At 42.7% G+C, this 17,391-nt stretch overlaps 1 protein-coding gene across 1 annotated transcript; it reads left to right on the top strand.

The window, feature by feature from the left end:
• The first annotated feature begins 3,415 nt into the window (after positions 1-3,415).
• LOC142933161 (NLR family CARD domain-containing protein 3-like) lies at positions 3,416-11,126 on the top strand. The gene is made up of 6 exons (XM_076077298.1): positions 3,416-3,427; positions 4,325-6,075; positions 6,166-6,339; positions 6,724-6,897; positions 10,015-10,061; positions 10,201-11,126. The coding sequence occupies exons 1-6, from the start codon at positions 3,416-3,418 to the stop codon at positions 10,737-10,739; spliced, it is 2,697 nt and encodes an 898-aa protein (XP_075933413.1). The 3' UTR covers positions 10,740-11,126.
• Positions 11,127-17,391: the final 6,265 nt, after the last annotated feature.

Genomic DNA, 17,391 nt, shown 5'->3' with positions numbered 1-17,391 from the left:
GATTTACAATCAGAGCAGTCAAACTGAACAAGAACTTCAGGTAGATGTCATGAAAAAATGAAGGTACATTCTTCTCAAATAAACAACTGAAACTGTGTTAGAAAGCTACATTTTTATATTTTAAAGAAATGAGATGTGTGTCAGGTGTGTGAAGGTGTTGTGTGACAGATGGCTCTCAGATCGTGGTGGAAGATGTTCAGTGACTCTGGTGTCCTGACTTCAGTACTTCATTCCACCACTGTTGGACCAAAACAGAAAAGAGTGATGATCGAGATGAGAGACCACAGGGTCCTCTGAGGGACAGGGCGGACAAACGTCCAGAGGTAGAGGAGGAGTGTAGGGTTGGACCATGGCTTGTAAGTAGGAAGGACCAGTTCCCTTCACTTCCCCATAGACCAGCACCAGAGTCTGGAGCTGATGTGAGCTGAGGCTGGGAGCCAGTTTAAAGAAGCTGTGTAGGAGAACATGGATGTTTGTTTATCAGACAGGAGTGGACCAAACCACATACATGAGTGATGTGACAGTTCAACAGTCTTAAGTCTTAAGACGTCTGACTAACAACACACTGGTTCAAAAAATCTGCACGAAATACAACAAGTATCCCATGTTGAATAAACATAAGCAAGACATGTTTCAAAAAAGGCTCACAATGTTACAGAAATGTGTGATGACTGCATCAATTTGTGGTTATTCCTGGGCAGATAACAGAAGTCCCAGTTTGAGAGAACCGTTCATTCAGTATCGTTCAGCCATCGTAGCGACCAGGCCGCCTCCACAACACTCAATGTTGTCTTTGTTCAAGACAATGATTCCCGCTTACTCATTGGTTGTCCCTCTTCCTATGTTTTGAGCGACTGCTCCACCGTATCAGCGAGTGGGATGGGAATCTGGCATCAGGATGCCAGCGCCCCCAGTTTTCCACTCCCAGCAATCGCATCAGCCAGCCTTAGCAGGGTAACTTGGACGAAGTGCCAAGATCGGACTCGCCTTCTGGCACATCACTCTTGGAATATTTCTCACTTGAACTACGTCTCTGGCTCAACGTTCTCACTAACTGGAACTGGATCACCTTTTCTAAGATGATCAACCCACTTACCCACATGAATATGGTCCGTACAGTGAAGCCGCACCTTCTGTTGGTTTTTGGGGGGTTTTCATGACGGAAGATGGATCAAAGCAGAACGGCTCCAGGAGCTTTCGAGTGAATACCAAGTTGTTTCCTCTTTGCTCTATGAAATATATCCTATAGTAGCAGCAGCCATTCTATGGGGCCATGAATGGTCCAGCAAGTCCATCCTTCTTACACTGAAAACCTTGCAGTCGTTTACTTAATCAACAAAGGACGCTGCTACGCCCCACTCATCATGCTGTTCATGCGCTGTCTAATCTGGCACTCTATTACACACCAATATGTTCTCCACACAGTCCTCACGTCCAGGTCACTCCATCACTTTCTCGTTTAACGTTCCAGAAGTTCAGGAGCTCTTGCAGACACACATCCACCATTGGTTCCTCCATTTTCAACTCTGTCATTCAACTTGTAATTCCTGCCCTAATTCTGTTGATCATTGAGTCCCAGAACTTCATCATGGATACCCTGGATCTCCCTCAACCCTTTCTTTTTACTGGTCAGCTTGGAAGAGTGTCCACTACTTCCACCACATGACCAGTACATCATCAGCCTGAGCTTGTAACTTCACTTCTCAAAGCTCTTCTACGCATCCCAGAACCCTCAAAACAAACATGAGACTTTGGTCCTCCTAAGCGTATCTCCACTACATTCACTCAGTTCTTGAAGATCTCAACTCTACGCTCAATCTAGTTTCCAGTATCTGGGTATTTTTGTGGCTTCGTTGTGCAAGGGTGCTACAGCGGATTCCCGATCAAAACTTCCCCACAATGTATTTGACAGAGCAGATGAGCTACAAACAGTTCAAGCCTGGCAGATAAATCATGTTTTCTTTAAAATGCTTCTATATCGGTTCCTCAAATTTCCTAAAACCACTCTGTGTGGGAAACATGACAGCCAGACCAAAGCTCAGAGGTGAGATGACCATCTCTAACTGTCCATGGCCCATGACTCAAAGTCTTTGATTCACTAACTCTGAACCTGAACCTGAACCCAGCTGTGTGTCCATGAAGAGTGACCGGTCTATGCGTCAACCTATAGTCTTCAAAGATGGACGGCATACTGTTGATCAAAGGTGAGGATTTCAAACTAATGATGAAAACAACGTTATGATGATGTCAGAAGGTCACTCAGGTAAAACTCTTTTACACCACATGGTTGCTCTCTTCATCCTGATTGGACAGCATTTCTCTTCAACCATCATGGTCACCTCACTGCATCATTTCTTGTCTTTGCTGCACTGAATACAGCTTCAACATCAACATTGAAACATTTCTACATGAAACATTGATTTCATACTAAATGTCTTCTAAAACTACCAGGATACAAATAAACTTATTACAGCAGGTTTATTAAATCACTGATATTCAGTAAATCTCAGTGTTTCTATCAGTTCACAGCAGCAGAGAGAAAAGTTTCCTGAACCCAGCTGTGTGTCCATGAAGAGTGATCGGTCTACAGGTTGTCTGATTGACTTCAAAGATGGACGCCATTCTTATGACCCAGAGTAAGTTCTTAAAACCAATGAAACCAATGATGAACTGTTCTGATTATCAGTTATGAAACACAGAATTGGTCTTGCATTGTTTACAGTGTTGTTTTCATGATGATCAATCATGAAATAACTCAATATATTTAACTAACTGGTCTGTATGTGTTTTTGTGTAAGTCATTAACTGTAAACAGTTTCTGGTGCAAACACAATGTGAGCTAATTCCTCCACAGAGTCGACCAGGAGAGGTCAGGTTTTCAGATAGCTGCAGATTTCTGGAGACAGAGGAATGGGACTAGCTGCAAATGTCTTTAGAAAAGCTTCACTGCTCTGGGGACTAGCTGAAGTTGTCTGGGAAATAGCTCCAGAGTTTTGGTTTCGAGGTATGAGAAGTAGTTTCAGAAGACTAATTACCAGGTTCAGAGGTCTGGGGACTAGCTGCAGGGGTTTGGGGACTACATTCAGAGGCCTGGGAACAAGTTATCAAGGTATGCAGACTTGCGGCAGTTCAATCAGGAGAGACAAGTTAGATGAAGAAAAGATCATTGTTTTTTATTAACCGATGATATGTGATGATAAAGTCTTGACAGAGTCTTTGGTGCTTGGACTCTACAGGGAGATTTGTAATCGAGGGGCGTCTGCCCTTAGCAGCAGCAATATACTGGTTTAGTGTCATTCTTTCATACTGGGAGCTGCCCAGTACAAACTCTGACACTGAGACTGGAGCAGCTGGAGGTTCTGGGTGCCTTGCTCCAGGGCACTTCAGCAGTGTACAGTGAGGGAGGGAGAGCTACATGGAGGGCTTGGTGAGAGCTGTTGGGACTAAACCAAACTGACTGGTGAAGAAAACAGTGAGCTGAAAGACTGAGCTGTTGATTCTCAGTGGGATCAGCAGGACTAGTAAACTTTTACCACTACAGGGACTCATCTGATCCACATCCAGATATCACTTCATGGACCTTTACCTTATGTTGGTCTCTGTGTGGACAAACACAATGTGAGCTGATTCTTCATGATTACTCCACAGAGAGGACCAGGAGAGCTCAGAGGTTCCCAGAGGTCAGTCTGCCCAGCAGCATCAAACACACCTGCACTCCATATTTATGGTCTGTACATGTACTTCAACTACTTTTACATCTATTCTGTTCACAATCATCTCCATGCTGCACTTTGTAGACCACTGGATTTTCAGTCTGTCCAACATGGATCTGATGTTTGGTTCCATGGTTTTAGTTTGTGTCATTCATAGAATATTCTGTTCCAGCTGCTGGAGGAGAACATCGTCACTTTTGTGAAGAACGAGCTGAAGAAGATCCAGAAGGTTGTGAGTTCAGATTACCCAGAATGCTTAGAGAGTCAAAGGGAGGATGAGGAGGTGTTGGACGGTGAGGATGAAGAGCAGAGGAGGAGCAGCAGAGAGGCATTTGTGAAGATCACACTGCACTTCCTGAGGAGACTGAAGCAGGAGGAGCTGGCTGACCGTCTGCAGAGCAGTAAGAGGATTTCTGTAAAGATTTAACATGCTGGATAAATGGGACGTTTACTAATGTCTCAAGAGATGGACCAACTAATATTCATAGACTCATTCTTTGAGGAAATGACATGTTGAAATCTATTCTTTGACTCATTGATTTTCTTTGTTGTGTGTTCATTCAGGACTTCTTGCTGCAGTTTGTCAGCGTGAACTCAAATCTAACCTGAAGAAGAAGTTCCAGTGTGTGTTTGAGGGGATCGCTAAAGCAGGAAACCCAACCAGTCTGAATCAGATCTACACAGAGCTCTACATCACAGAGGGAGGGACTGCAGAGGTCAATGATGAACATGAGGTCAGACAGATTGAAACAGTATCCAGGAAACCACACAGACCAGAAACAACCATCAGACAAGAAGACATCTTTAAAGCCTCACCTGGAAGAGAGGAACCAATCAGAACAGTGATGACAAAGGGAGTGGCTGGCATTGGGAAAACAGTCTTAACACAGAAGTTCACTCTGGACTGGGCTGAAGACAAAGACAACCAGGACATACAGTTCACATTTCCATTCACTTTCAGAGAGCTGAATGTGCTGAAAGAGAAACAGTACAGCTTGGTGGAACTTGTTCATCACTTCTTCAGTGAAACCAAAGAAGCAGGAATCTGCAGGTTTGAAGAGTTCCTGGTTCTGTTCATCTTTGACGGTCTGGATGAGTGTCGACTACCTCTGGACTTCCACAACAATGAGATCCTGACTGATGTTACAGAGTCCACCTCAGTGGATGTGCTGCTGACAAACCTCTTCAGGGGGAAACTGCTTCCCTCTGCTCGCCTCTGGATAACCACACGACCTGCAGCAGCCAATCAGATCCCTCCTGAGTGTGTTGACATGGTGACAGAGGTCAGAGGCTTCACTGACCCACAGAAGGAGGAGTACTTCAGGAAGAGATTCAGAGATGAGGAGCAGGCCAGCAGGATCATCTCCCACATCAAGACCTCAAGAAGCCTCCACATCATGTGCCACATCCCAGTCTTCTGCTGGATCACTGCTACAGTTCTGGAGGATGTGTTGAAGACCAGAGAGGGAGGAGAGCTGCCCAAGACCCTGACTGAGATGTACATCCACTTCCTGGTGGTTCAGTCCAAACTGAAGAAGGTCAAGTATGATGGAGGAGCTGAGACAGATCCACACTGGAGTCCAGAGAGCAGGAAGATGACCAAGTCACTGGGAAAACTGGCTTTTGATCAGCTGCAGAAAGGCAACCTGATCTTCTATGAATCCGACCTGACAGAGTGTGGCATCGATATCAGAGCAGCCTCAGTGTACTCAGGAGTGTTCACACAGCTCTTTAGAGAGGAGAGAGGACTGTACCAGGACAAGGTGTTCTGCTTCGTCCATCTGAGTGTTCAGGAGTTTCTGGCTGCTCTTCATGTCCATCTGACCTTCTTCAACTCTGGAGTCAATCTGCTGTCAGAAGAACAAACAACCTCCCATTGGTTTGAAGTCTTTAGTGGCAAATCAACACGTCTCTACCACAGTGCTGTGGACAAGGCCTTACAGAGTCCAAATGGACACCTGGATTTGTTCCTCCGCTTCCTCCTGGGTCTTTCACTGCAGACCAATCAGACTCTCCTACGAGGTCTACTGACACAAACAGGAAGTAGCTCACAGACCAATCAGAGAACAGTCCAGTACATCAAGAAGAAGATCAGTGAGAATGTGTCTCCAGAGAAAAGCATCAATCTGTTCCACTGTCTGAATGAACTGAATGATCGTTCTCTAGTGGAGGAGATCCAACAGTCCCTGAGTTCAGGACGTCTCTCCACAGATGAACTGTCTCCTGCTCAGTGGTCAGCTCTGGTCTTCATCTTACTGTCATCAGAAAAAGATCTGGACGTGTTTGACCTGAAGAAATACTCTGCTTCAGAGGAGGCTCTTCTGAGGCTGCTGCCAGTGGTCAAAGCCTCCAACAAAGCTCTGTAAGTACAGAGAGAGATTAATATATCATAACTTAAATACTTTATCTTTTCTACATATTGCTTATTTTTTCTTAATCATTGTCTCTTCAGACTGAGTGTCTGTAACCTCTCAGAGAGAAGCTGTGGAGCTCTGTCCTCAGTTCTCAGCTCCCAGTCCTCTAGTCTGAGAGAGCTGGACCTGAGTAACAACGACCTGCAGGATTCAGGAGTGAAGCAGCTGTCTGCTGGACTAGAGAGTCCACACTGTGAACTGGAAACTCTCAGGTCAGAATTCATCAACATTTTCAATTAATGTCCTCTCAAGTCCTGACTTAGATTCATAGATAAACTCGTAACCTGTATAAGATGCTGTTTGTATTATTTCAATCAATATTTTAGTCTCAGTATATTTTCATGAACATTTATATTACTGTTTTTTCTCACTCTGTTGTTACAACTTAAAATATCAGAGGAGAATCAGAGAGTTAGCAGTAATGTTGTCAGGTTGTTGATGGATATTAGTGGGTGTTTGGTTGTGATGAGAAAATAATCAATAGCAATGTTAATGTAACCCCACAGTAGCCAACATCATCTCAGTACTGCAGTAACCTTACAGCCCTCACATTTCCCTCTGATCATGTGACTTGTGTGTTGTTTGTGTGTTTGCAGCCTGTCAGGCTGTCTGATCACAGAGGAAGGCTGTGCTTCTCTGGCCTCAGCTCTGAGCTCCAACCCCTCCCATCTGAGAGAGCTGGACCTGAGCTACAATCATCCAGGAGACTCAGGAGTGAAGCTGCTGTCTGCTGGACTGGAGGATCCACAATGGAGACTGGAAACTCTCAGGTATGAAGAGGCCTGCTGCAGCCACAGAAAATCAGTCTGATAGAGGAGGTAGAGCTGGAAACGTTTTCTCTGTCACACTGTCAGTCTGGTTAATATGACCCTGACACACCAAGCTAATCTCAAACTACCAGAGACTCATCAAACTGTTTGTGTCCCACATCAGACGATCAATGCAGACAGAAGTAGTCAGGGAACAGTAGCCAAGATGAGCCAAAACAGGGAGGGAAGGTGATGAAACTGTTGTTTTTCTGGAGCGTTGTCTTGTTTCAACATTAGAAAATAGGACAGTTGTGTATCCTGACACGTTGACGGGCATCATGGTGGGTTGACATGCGTCAACGTCGTCACGCTGCAGGTTTATGGGCTCATATCAAACAATAGTTGATGGTTTGATGCTCGTGTGTGTTGCCCTTTAGTCCAGACATTATTGTGAAAAGACAAACCGACAGAAACAATCTGTTTAAACCGTCTTGATAAATCATCACAATAGGAATGTTTTGCTGTTTTAAAGGAGTTTAGCTTCACCTGGTTTTGGTTTGTTTTGCACTGAGAGCCAGTTCCCTGGCTGATAAGACTCGACTTGTTGAAACTACAGGTGACAGTCGGCCACAGACGCTCAGTGAAGAACCAACAGCTGATTGTGGACATGGTGTGTCAGAGCCCAAAGAGGTTTATTTAGGACTAGACCAAAGTTATAGGGGGACACAGGCAGTGCTCTGTGGCTGCAGACGGACTTGAACTGTAATGTTTTCACCCACAGATTACAGATAATAGAAACCAGTGTTGACTGTTGCTATGAGACGGGATGTGAACAGCAGTATCAAAGTCAGACACTTTGTACATCTAGCCATCCACCCGACCTCCTTCATTAGAGGGTTTGTGGTGTTGAAGTGATTTCAGGCTACTTTCTCCTTCACTTCTGAGAGACAACAGTCATTATTACACAAACACAAGAGGTCACTAGTCAGGACCAAAACATCCAAAAATCAATACTTCTATATTGACAAAAGATCAGCTGACTCTGTGTAACGGTGAAGAGTCGTGTGGTGGTGATGAACCTACAGAGAACTGTCTCCGTCTCTGCAGCTCTACAGAGCTTTTCAGCCTCTTTTAGCTCCTAGTTTTGGTTCTGCAACATATTTTCTGTTTGGTTCAATCTCAGTGTTTCCAGCAGCAGCTGTTTTCATCCAACAAGCTGTGATGAAGCCACTGTTCACTACCTGCTCAGCAGCAAACAGCAAACAGACTCAGTTAGAGACCAGCTGGTGAACATAGTGGAGCATTTAGCAGCTAAAGAGACAGATATTTCTCTCAGGAGGTGGTGGAGACCAAAAACAGAGCTAAAAGAGAGAGAATATTGGACTTCCATTCATCAGGTGACACAAGCACAAAGAGTCCTGATGAATCATCATGTTGATGTGTAACTGCTGGATGTGGAAGCAGCTGGTTGATATCATGTTAGACACAACTTTCTTTCAATCATTTTATTTTCAGTCCACACCACGTTACCCCCAAAAAGAACAGCACATAACATACCTGCTAACAATACAAACAATCAGACTCAGACACAAAAAAAAAAATCGAGACACAAGAAACCAAAACAAACATAAATCATCACCCTCCATATTGACCCTGCAATAACAATTAAATATTAATTGCGGCTAACTATACAGACAGCCAAACTCAGCAACAAACCATGTTTGTTTTTTTTAAATCTGAGAAAACAGCACAGTTGTAGATCATCGTCCATATTATACCTGTCACAACAATTAAATAATATTAAATATTGTGGACTTTTCCCTTCACCAGGTCACTTGGATCCCACGTTGCAAAACCTATTCGTATGGTTTCGGCATAGTCCTCTCCAATAAAATCCATAACAGGGTTCCAAACAGAGAAGAACCCATTTATGTCTCCTTGGAGAACATGTGTGAGCCTCTCCAATGGGAGTAGTTGTAGAACATTATAAAGCCAACTTGAAACAGATGGTTGTGCGCCGTCTAGCCAATACTGTAAGATTGATAACTGTGCACAGAACGATAGAAGACTAAGAATTCTCTTATATCTGTTTAATACTGGTGAGGCAGCGTCTAGGCCTAGGATGCATTGTACAGGATTGAGCTCAATAGGACACTGTGTTATGGAGGATACTTGGTTTCCAATTTCAACCCAAAATGTATGAATTTCTAGACAGAGCCACATTAAATGCACATAGGTGCCTCCATGCTGCTGACACCTTCCACATACATCTGTGTGGGGCTGAGTGAGCTCTCTCCATTACCTGCTGCAATTCTCCATTGAGTCCGCCTTCTGTTTCAGCTCACTGTTTTCTTTTTCAATGTGACTGATTTTTAAGTCCTCAACGTCGTCTTCGTTGCAGCTGACTCTTTGTTGTACTGCAGTGATTTGGTGTTTACCTCTTATATTATATACATATATATATATATATACAGTATATATATATACTGTCTATAAAAGATAATAATTAATATCACCACCGTATTAATGGTTTCAGTAGAAGCATCAAGCCGTGATATTAAGTCTGTTTTACACTGGCTGATTGCGTCCATGAGCGACTGAAGGGAGACTTGACTTTGGTTTAGATGTCAGAGATTTCACAGGTAATCAGCTACTTGTTCAGTAGTTTAAAGGTCGTACATCCGTTGGTTTGAACTTGTAGAGGTTCAATTAACAAACTGACTCCGCCCATGCAGTGCGACTCACGCACGTGTGACCACGACCCAGAACCGACACAACTACTTTATAAGCTGATAATATGTCAGATGTTGTGTTTACAGCTTGTTTTCACTGAACCACAAGTGGACAAAGAAATCAATTGATGCAGGTTTAAACATTTGATTTACTGACTGACTGGAAGAGGAAACTGAGTGTGAAATGGATGATGATTGTCAATATAATACTGATAATAATATATCATGAATAAGTGAACATAATGAGCTGTTGTCATCGGGCAATCAGAAGAAGCTCTAGTGAAGTAAAAGAATATGAACTGATGAATAATAAGTGCTCCATGTGAACATGAATAACAAAGCTCTGTGTGTGAGAGCGATGTAATGTCCATGTTTCATGCTGCTCTGACCCCCCTCCTCCTTTCAGGGTGGAGCCTGCTGGAGTCCGATGGTTCAGACCAGGTCTGAGGAAGTGTAAGTGTGCTTTGAATTTGATTCATGAAAACAAAGCATCTTCAAACTGTGACATCACTCATTCACATCTCTGATGTCATCATCAAACAGATGATAGATTAATAACTGCAGCTGTATTGTATCTTGTTCTCTCCATCAGATTCCTGTGAACTCACACTCGACATAAACACAGTACACAGAAACCTCAAACTGTCTGACAACAACAGGAAGGTGACACGTGTGAAGGAGGATCAGTCATATCCTGATCATCCAGACAGGTTTGACTTCTGGGAGCAGCTGCTGTGTAGAACTGGTCTGACTGGTCGCTGTTACTGGGAGGCCGAGTGGAGAGGAGACGTTTCTATATCAGTGAGTTACAGAGGAATCAGAAGGAGAGGAGACAGTTATGACTGTTTGTTTGGAATGAATGATCAGTCCTGGAGTCTGTTGTGCTCTGATGATGATTACTCTGTCTGTCACAATAAGGCAAGAACATTCATCTCCTCCTCCTCCTCCTCTGGTAGAGTAGCAGTGTATGTGGACTGTCCTGCTGGCTCTCTGTCCTTCTACAGAGTCTCCTCTGACACACTGATCCACCTCCACACCTTCAACACCACATTCACTGAACCTCTTTATCCTGGGTTTGGGTTCAGGTTCTGGTTCAGGTCTGGTTCCTCAGTGTCTCTGTGTTCTCTGTAGGAGGGAGAGTCTCCTCCTGCTAGAGAAACCTTCTCTCTGCTGACCAGATAGTTCAGTGTGTACAGGATCTCACACAGCTGGTGTGAGTTAGGAGAATGTGATTGGGAGTTTATCCTAAAGGTGGTGTTTGTAGTGTTCTCTCTCCAGTATGCTAGAGGTTGATGAAACAATACTCTGAACAGAGTGATGTAACTTCAACAACCTTACTCTCATTCTTGAAGGTCGTACATCTTATGTGTCCAAACAGAACATCATGTGTTCCTTGGATTCCCCGGAGAGAGCAAGTCTCACTATATTACAACCCTCTCTGATCTCTAAATGAACATAGATGTGTTATTAGCAATGCTATAAATGAACTGAAATAAAAAATATTCTCCTTATTTTAAACTCAAAGTGTCCATGAGTCTTTTCTTCTTCTACTAACAATGTGCTACTTTGCAGTGATATTTGATCAACAATCTCTTGATTTCTCCAGAAGTCACAAAGTACCTGCTGAACATGGTGCATCCAGATAAATGTTCTTCTCTTGGTGATGAAGACCTTCATCATCTGGAGGGTCTGGAGTTTATGGTCAGATAATGCGCTGTGTTGAAATATTAGACAAGTTTTAATATTTATTTTGGGTAAATTATTAAAATGATACATATGATATAAATCAGGACATGAAAAAATGATAATTACCATAGTTGATCAATTACTTAACAATCATTAGATTAAGCGATAAAGAAATAATCATTAGGTGGTTATTCTGTTTATTATTACAGAGGATTATAAAAACAAAATAATATATTAAAATAATCATTCGATTTTTTTTTATACAGTATATACTGTATATATATATACACACACATAAAATATAGCCTATATTTCATCAGAAAAACATTGTAGCCAACAATTTGGAATTCATTAAATGAGTGTGTGTGTGTGTGTTTGTGTCACGGGAGTTCACGGATAGGACCCAAACGCAAGACCACAGGAGACAGTACGGTGAAACAGACTTTATTTAGCCAGAGAAGAAGACAGAAAGGTGTGTGAAGGTGTGGAGCCCGTGGTCCGACACCAGAGAGTAGGCAGATCGACGGTGTGAGTCCCGTGGCTCGACACCGGAGGGCTGGCAGCTTGACGGCGTGATGTCCCGTGGCTCGATACCAGAGAGTAGGCAGATCGACGGTGTGAGTCCCGTGGCTCGACACTGGAGAGCTGGCAGCTTGACGGCGTGTGTAGTCCGCTAACACAACTGAGGGCAGAGCGGCGGTGAGTAGTCCGTTAACACAGAGGGCACGGAGGATTCCCGGACCGACGGACACCGGAGGCAGGCGCTCGAGGGAGTAGATGCAACGGGGTTGAAGCAGGTGAAAGACGGTACGACCTGACAACCCCAGACTGCAGGACCAGAGTTTATATATTGCCAGGGGAATCGTTAGTGGGGCCCGAGTCTGGTGTGTCAGGCTGCAGGAGGAAATCAGCTGGAGTGGCTGCAGCTGTGTGGCCATGGGAGGTGTAGGGTCTGACAGGGATCCTGACAGTTTGTGCATATGTATGCGTGTAGGTGTATATGTGTATAATAAAATGTTGTAAATAAAAGTTGTATCTGATGAACTTTAACTGAGCTCTGTGACTTTCCAACAATACGTGTTAATAACAGTGACTCTAACATGATAAAGGTGATTGTTTGTTCACTATATGATCAGTATTTAGTACATTGTGTGTAGAATGATGGATTTGGGACACAGACTGTGGTGTTGTTCATCCAGCAGGGGGCGTCCTCTCCCTGCACATCAAGTCTCAGAGTCCTGAACAACTGAACACGTTTGGACTAAAGATTCAAACAAATTATAATCTTTAATTAAATTAAACAAGGAAATAAACTGAGACGCTTTCAGTCGTTAGATTTAATTCGATTTGAATCTTAAAGAAAGAAATAAACTGTGACTGAGTGTGTGTTGGAGGTTATATACACATGTAGCAAACAATATCGTCTCCATTTACTTTAATCTGCACTGGATGCACCTGAGACTCTGCAGGCCTCTGCCTCTGTTCTTACCTAGAGACACAGAGGTGAAATCTGATTGGATAAAAGCTCTACTTAAAACAAGCTGCACTGGAAGCAGAGCAACTGAGGAAGACAGTAGCTGTGCAATGAGAAAATAAGATGATGGGAAAAATATTTTTATAAATTATAATACATGTAGTGTATTTTAGACAAATTATAAAATTATAAAATAGATATATCTTTGTGATTCTGTTTAGGCCAGCAGAGAAGGCCTTGCAGGCCCTGACGGCCCACCACTGCTCCAAACACAACTATAGACTAGTAATATAAGCATCTAGAAAATGTGGCATAAAAGCATAAAATCATGGGCAGAAATCGTCGTTATGTGTACTGCAAATCAATATTTGCACGCCGAAGCTAGCGGCTACCGAGCTAACCAATGCATTTTTTAACATTAGCACTGGTCGCCGAACGCATAAATACCTTCGGTTTTTCTCTCCGTGGAAACAGTAGAAAGCTGTGAGTGGACAACTGTACAATGGCACTGCCGTTCGCTGAAATAAATCGTTGGTTTTTGGTCACGTTTTATGAAAAATGAGTAGAATAACGTCGCAGATTATCCGGTTCAAAGCTACCATCATTGTTGCCAACTGCATCCTGTTTACTCCCGAGCTGTTTCCAGTATAAGAGCGGTCAATCCATCTTGGGCGAGCGGTCAGACTTCCAGCGAACAGAAATTTACTGCTCGGGGAGACGCAGCACTTCTTGCAACGTTACTCGCTCAAACTTCTGTCAATCAAGACCCGCTTCGAAGCCAGCATCCCTTAGACTCTGACGCGTCGAAGGCGGGCTCATTGACTGAAATCGACCGATGATAGGCTGAGCTACTGCCACATACACACACAGGAACTGAGAAAATCCTATAGATGACAGCCAGAAACCGGCTCTGAGACCACCCTTGCTGTCAAAATGATTTCTAACGGCTGTATTTGGATGTATTGAATAATATGAGTGATAAAAAAGTGAAATATATAGTTATATAGTATATAAAAGTACAATGTAAGAGCTGCAACAGCTGGTTCGAAAATGATGACCTCGCGTGACCTCTCTGTACTAAAGCCTCTTATTCTTCACTTTATCCCAGCCAACCTTTATTCGACAACTACTGATTGGTTGTGCTATGATTTGGGAGAGTTTTTAGGGAGCCAGCTGCATTATTTCAAAAACATAATATCAATAAAAGTGCTTTTCTTTCAGGCGAACCTGATTATTTTCAATTTGAGCTGTGTAATGTCTTCATGCACTATATTAACCAGCAACATATACACAATATTTACCCTTCTGAACAATCTCAAAGTCTCAAACTGATTATAGCATCAAAAATTATTAAAATAGACCTTGTAGTTACAGAACTGTGGTCTCCTTAGTATGGGTATGCCATTTTCGAGCAGAGGCCTACAAATAGGGCCCGAGTGTTACAGACACGTTGGAGAGAAAAGTAGTCCCAAACCAGACACTTTTCTCTCTTTTATTATTCAAATAAAGAAAATGTGTCCACATTGTGATCCACTTTTCAGCTGCTCAGTATGATGTATTGAGTCACCGTATATTGTTACATCCCCAGTGAAATATGTTCCATATACTGTCGTTGTTGACTGTCACAACAGGCCGAATGTTGTAGGATAAACTGGATATCTTAGAGAAATAGAGCAAAGAGGAAATCCTGCTTAAGTCATTTATTGTATTAATGACATTTCAATCAGTCAACAAAGGTCACCTTCCCTTGTTTCCCTCATTATTTGGAGAAGATCTTTCAGGACGTCGTAGCAGACCTCCACCACCTGAGGGCGCAGCAGAACAAGACGTGTTAGGGAAGACAACTGTAGTCCTGACTCTCCTCTTTCTGATGTACATGTACAGTGCCTTGCATAAGTATTCGCCCCCCTTGGATGTTTCATCCTTTTGTTGCTTTTATACATGAAATCATGGTCAATATAATTTGGCTTTTTTGACAAGAATTTGCAAAACAACCCTCTTTAATATCAAAGTGAAAACAGATTTTTATAAAATAATGTCAATTAATTAAAAATATATACGGTAAAGTAAATGATTGCATAAATATTCACCCTCTTCAGGTCAGTATTTAGTAGATGCACCTTTGGCTGCAATCACAGCACTGAGTGTGTGTGTGGATGTGTCTCACTCAGGCTGGCACATCTGGACACTAACATTTTTCTCTATTCTTCTTCAAAACAGCTCAAGCTCTGTCAGGTTGCTCAGGGATCGGGCTTGATCAGCTCTTTTCAAGTCCAGCCACAGATTCTGGATTGGATTGAGGTCTGGGCTTTGACTTCCACTCCAGAACATTCACCTTGTGGTCTTTGAACCATTCTGTGGAGCTTTTGCTGTATGCTTGGGGTCGTTGTCTTGCTGGAGAATAAATCTTCTCCCAAGTCGTAGTTCTCTTGCAGACTGAGTCAGATTATCCTCCAGGATTTGGGCCTGCTGTTGAGAAGCATCCCCAGAGCATGATGCTGCCACCACCATGCTTCACGGTGGAGATGGTGTGTTTGTGGTGATGTGCAGTGTTTGGTGTTCACCAAACATAGCGTCTAGTCTGATGGCCAAAAAGCTAAATTTTTGTCTCATCAGATCAAAGAACCTTCTTCCAATTGACATTGGAGTCTCCCACATGCCTTTGAATGAACTCCAGGTGAGATTTCATATCAGCTTTTTTTAACAGTGGCTTTCTCTTTGCCACTCTCCCATACAGCTTCGACTGGTGAAGAACCCAGGCAACAGTTGCTGTATGTACAGTCTCTCCCATCTGAGTCACTCAGGCTTTGAACTCCTTCAGAGTGGTCCTAGGTGTCTTGGTGTTCTCCCTCATCAGTCCTCTTCTTGCCCGGTCACTCAGTTTGTGAGGACGGCCAGCTCTAGGAGATTTAAACAAGTGCCATACTCCTTCCATTTCTTAATGATGGACTAAACTGAACTCTGTGGGATGTCCAGTGAGTTTGAAATCTTTTTGTAGCCATCTCCTGACTTGTACTTTTCAATGATCTTTTCTCTGAGTAGCTTGGAGTGTTCTTTTGTCTTCATGTTGCAATTGTAGCAGGAATACTGATGAACCAGAGACTGGACCTCCCAGACACAGGTGTGTTTATACTACAATCACTTGACACACATCAACTGCACTCAGGTCATCTCCATTTCACTACGTGTGACACTGCTGGCATCAACTAGCTGGACTTCTGTTGAATTAGGTCAGTCACTTTAAAGGGGGTGAATATTTATGCAAACACTTATTTTACACTATATATTTTTAATTAATTGACATTAGTTTGTAAAAATCTGTTTTCACTTTGACATGAAAGAAGCTTTTTATTGATCATGATTTCATGTATAAAAGCAACAAAATGGGAAAACATCCAAGGGGGGGTGAATACTTTTTATAGGCATTGTATATATATATGTGACTAGAAGGATACTTCATGTATCCCCGGGGCAGATTGGTACGTCACATTTACAGCTCTGGAGGTGAATTCATGTCCTGTTTTAAAGTCAATCACAGTGTTGGAGTGTTGATGTTGTCAGTGATAAGGAGCTTTATGTTCTCAGGTTTGTTCCAGTGTGGAAGATGCTGTGGGTTAAACTTTAACACGTATCATATAAAGTCATATAAACATGATGCAGCTGATCTTTGAACTGAGTGCTGCAGGTTCAGACTGGTTCATTAAAGTGTTGGAGTGTGACAGCAGCCTGAAGACACTGAGGACTGATGAAGAAGAAGAAGAGGATTTAATCCTGATGGAGCTCATCGTCTCACTCACATCAACAGAAAACTCTATTTCCACACAGACCTGGTCCAGACAGCAGAGAGCTGCAGAGTGTTGAAGTTCATGAGAAGACACTGAGTAAGTGAACTTTAATTCATGACAGACGAGCTGCTCTCTGTTGGTTCATGTGCTGACCTCCTGTCTTTGATAATGAGTCCACAGCACAAAGTTGATCTGACAACAGATACTTGAAACTGCAGCTGGCTGTCTTTAAAGTCTACATGCAGAAACAGATCCCATTTCCTGATGAGACACAAATCAAATGAGAATGAAGACTAATGATGAACCCGTCTGTCTGTCTTCATCAGGTGGCTGCAGCTTATCAGCAACATGAAAAGGTATCACACTCAACACTTCTCATTACATTTGATACTGTTTTACCTTCAACATATTCATTCTTACTAACTTGATGTTGACTGTTTCTCTGCTCTTTCACTTGAACATTAATTCATAATGAACCTATAAATCTATAAAACAGATACAGTCGTTAGATTGAATTCTGATACTGGACTAAAGTCTGGACTTTGATCCTTCAGGTATTTTATGAAGCTCATATTTCATGTTTATTGAGGCCTCTGTTGGTCAAAGTGCTCTCATAGATCAAATGACCAGTTCTACTCTGTTAATGAATCACTTCATAAGCTCAATGACAATGTGTTATTATGTTGAACTTATCAGTCTATGAAGTGAGAACCAATGTATGCAGAGAGGTCTATAGACTAGTTCTAGAGGTCAAGGAACTAGTTGAAGAGGACTAGGAACTAGTTGAAGAGGACTAGGAACTAGTTGAAGAGGACTAGGGACTAGTTGAAGAGGACTA

Source organism: Anarhichas minor, unplaced genomic scaffold (assembly GCF_050575085.1).
Source record: "Anarhichas minor isolate MPS153535 unplaced genomic scaffold, ASM5057508v1 ptg000058l, whole genome shotgun sequence".
In the NCBI taxonomy this organism is placed as follows: domain Eukaryota; kingdom Metazoa; phylum Chordata; class Actinopteri; order Perciformes; family Anarhichadidae; genus Anarhichas; species Anarhichas minor.
The sequence above is the reverse complement of the archived record's forward strand: the minus strand, read 5'-3'. Positions and strand labels throughout refer to the sequence as shown.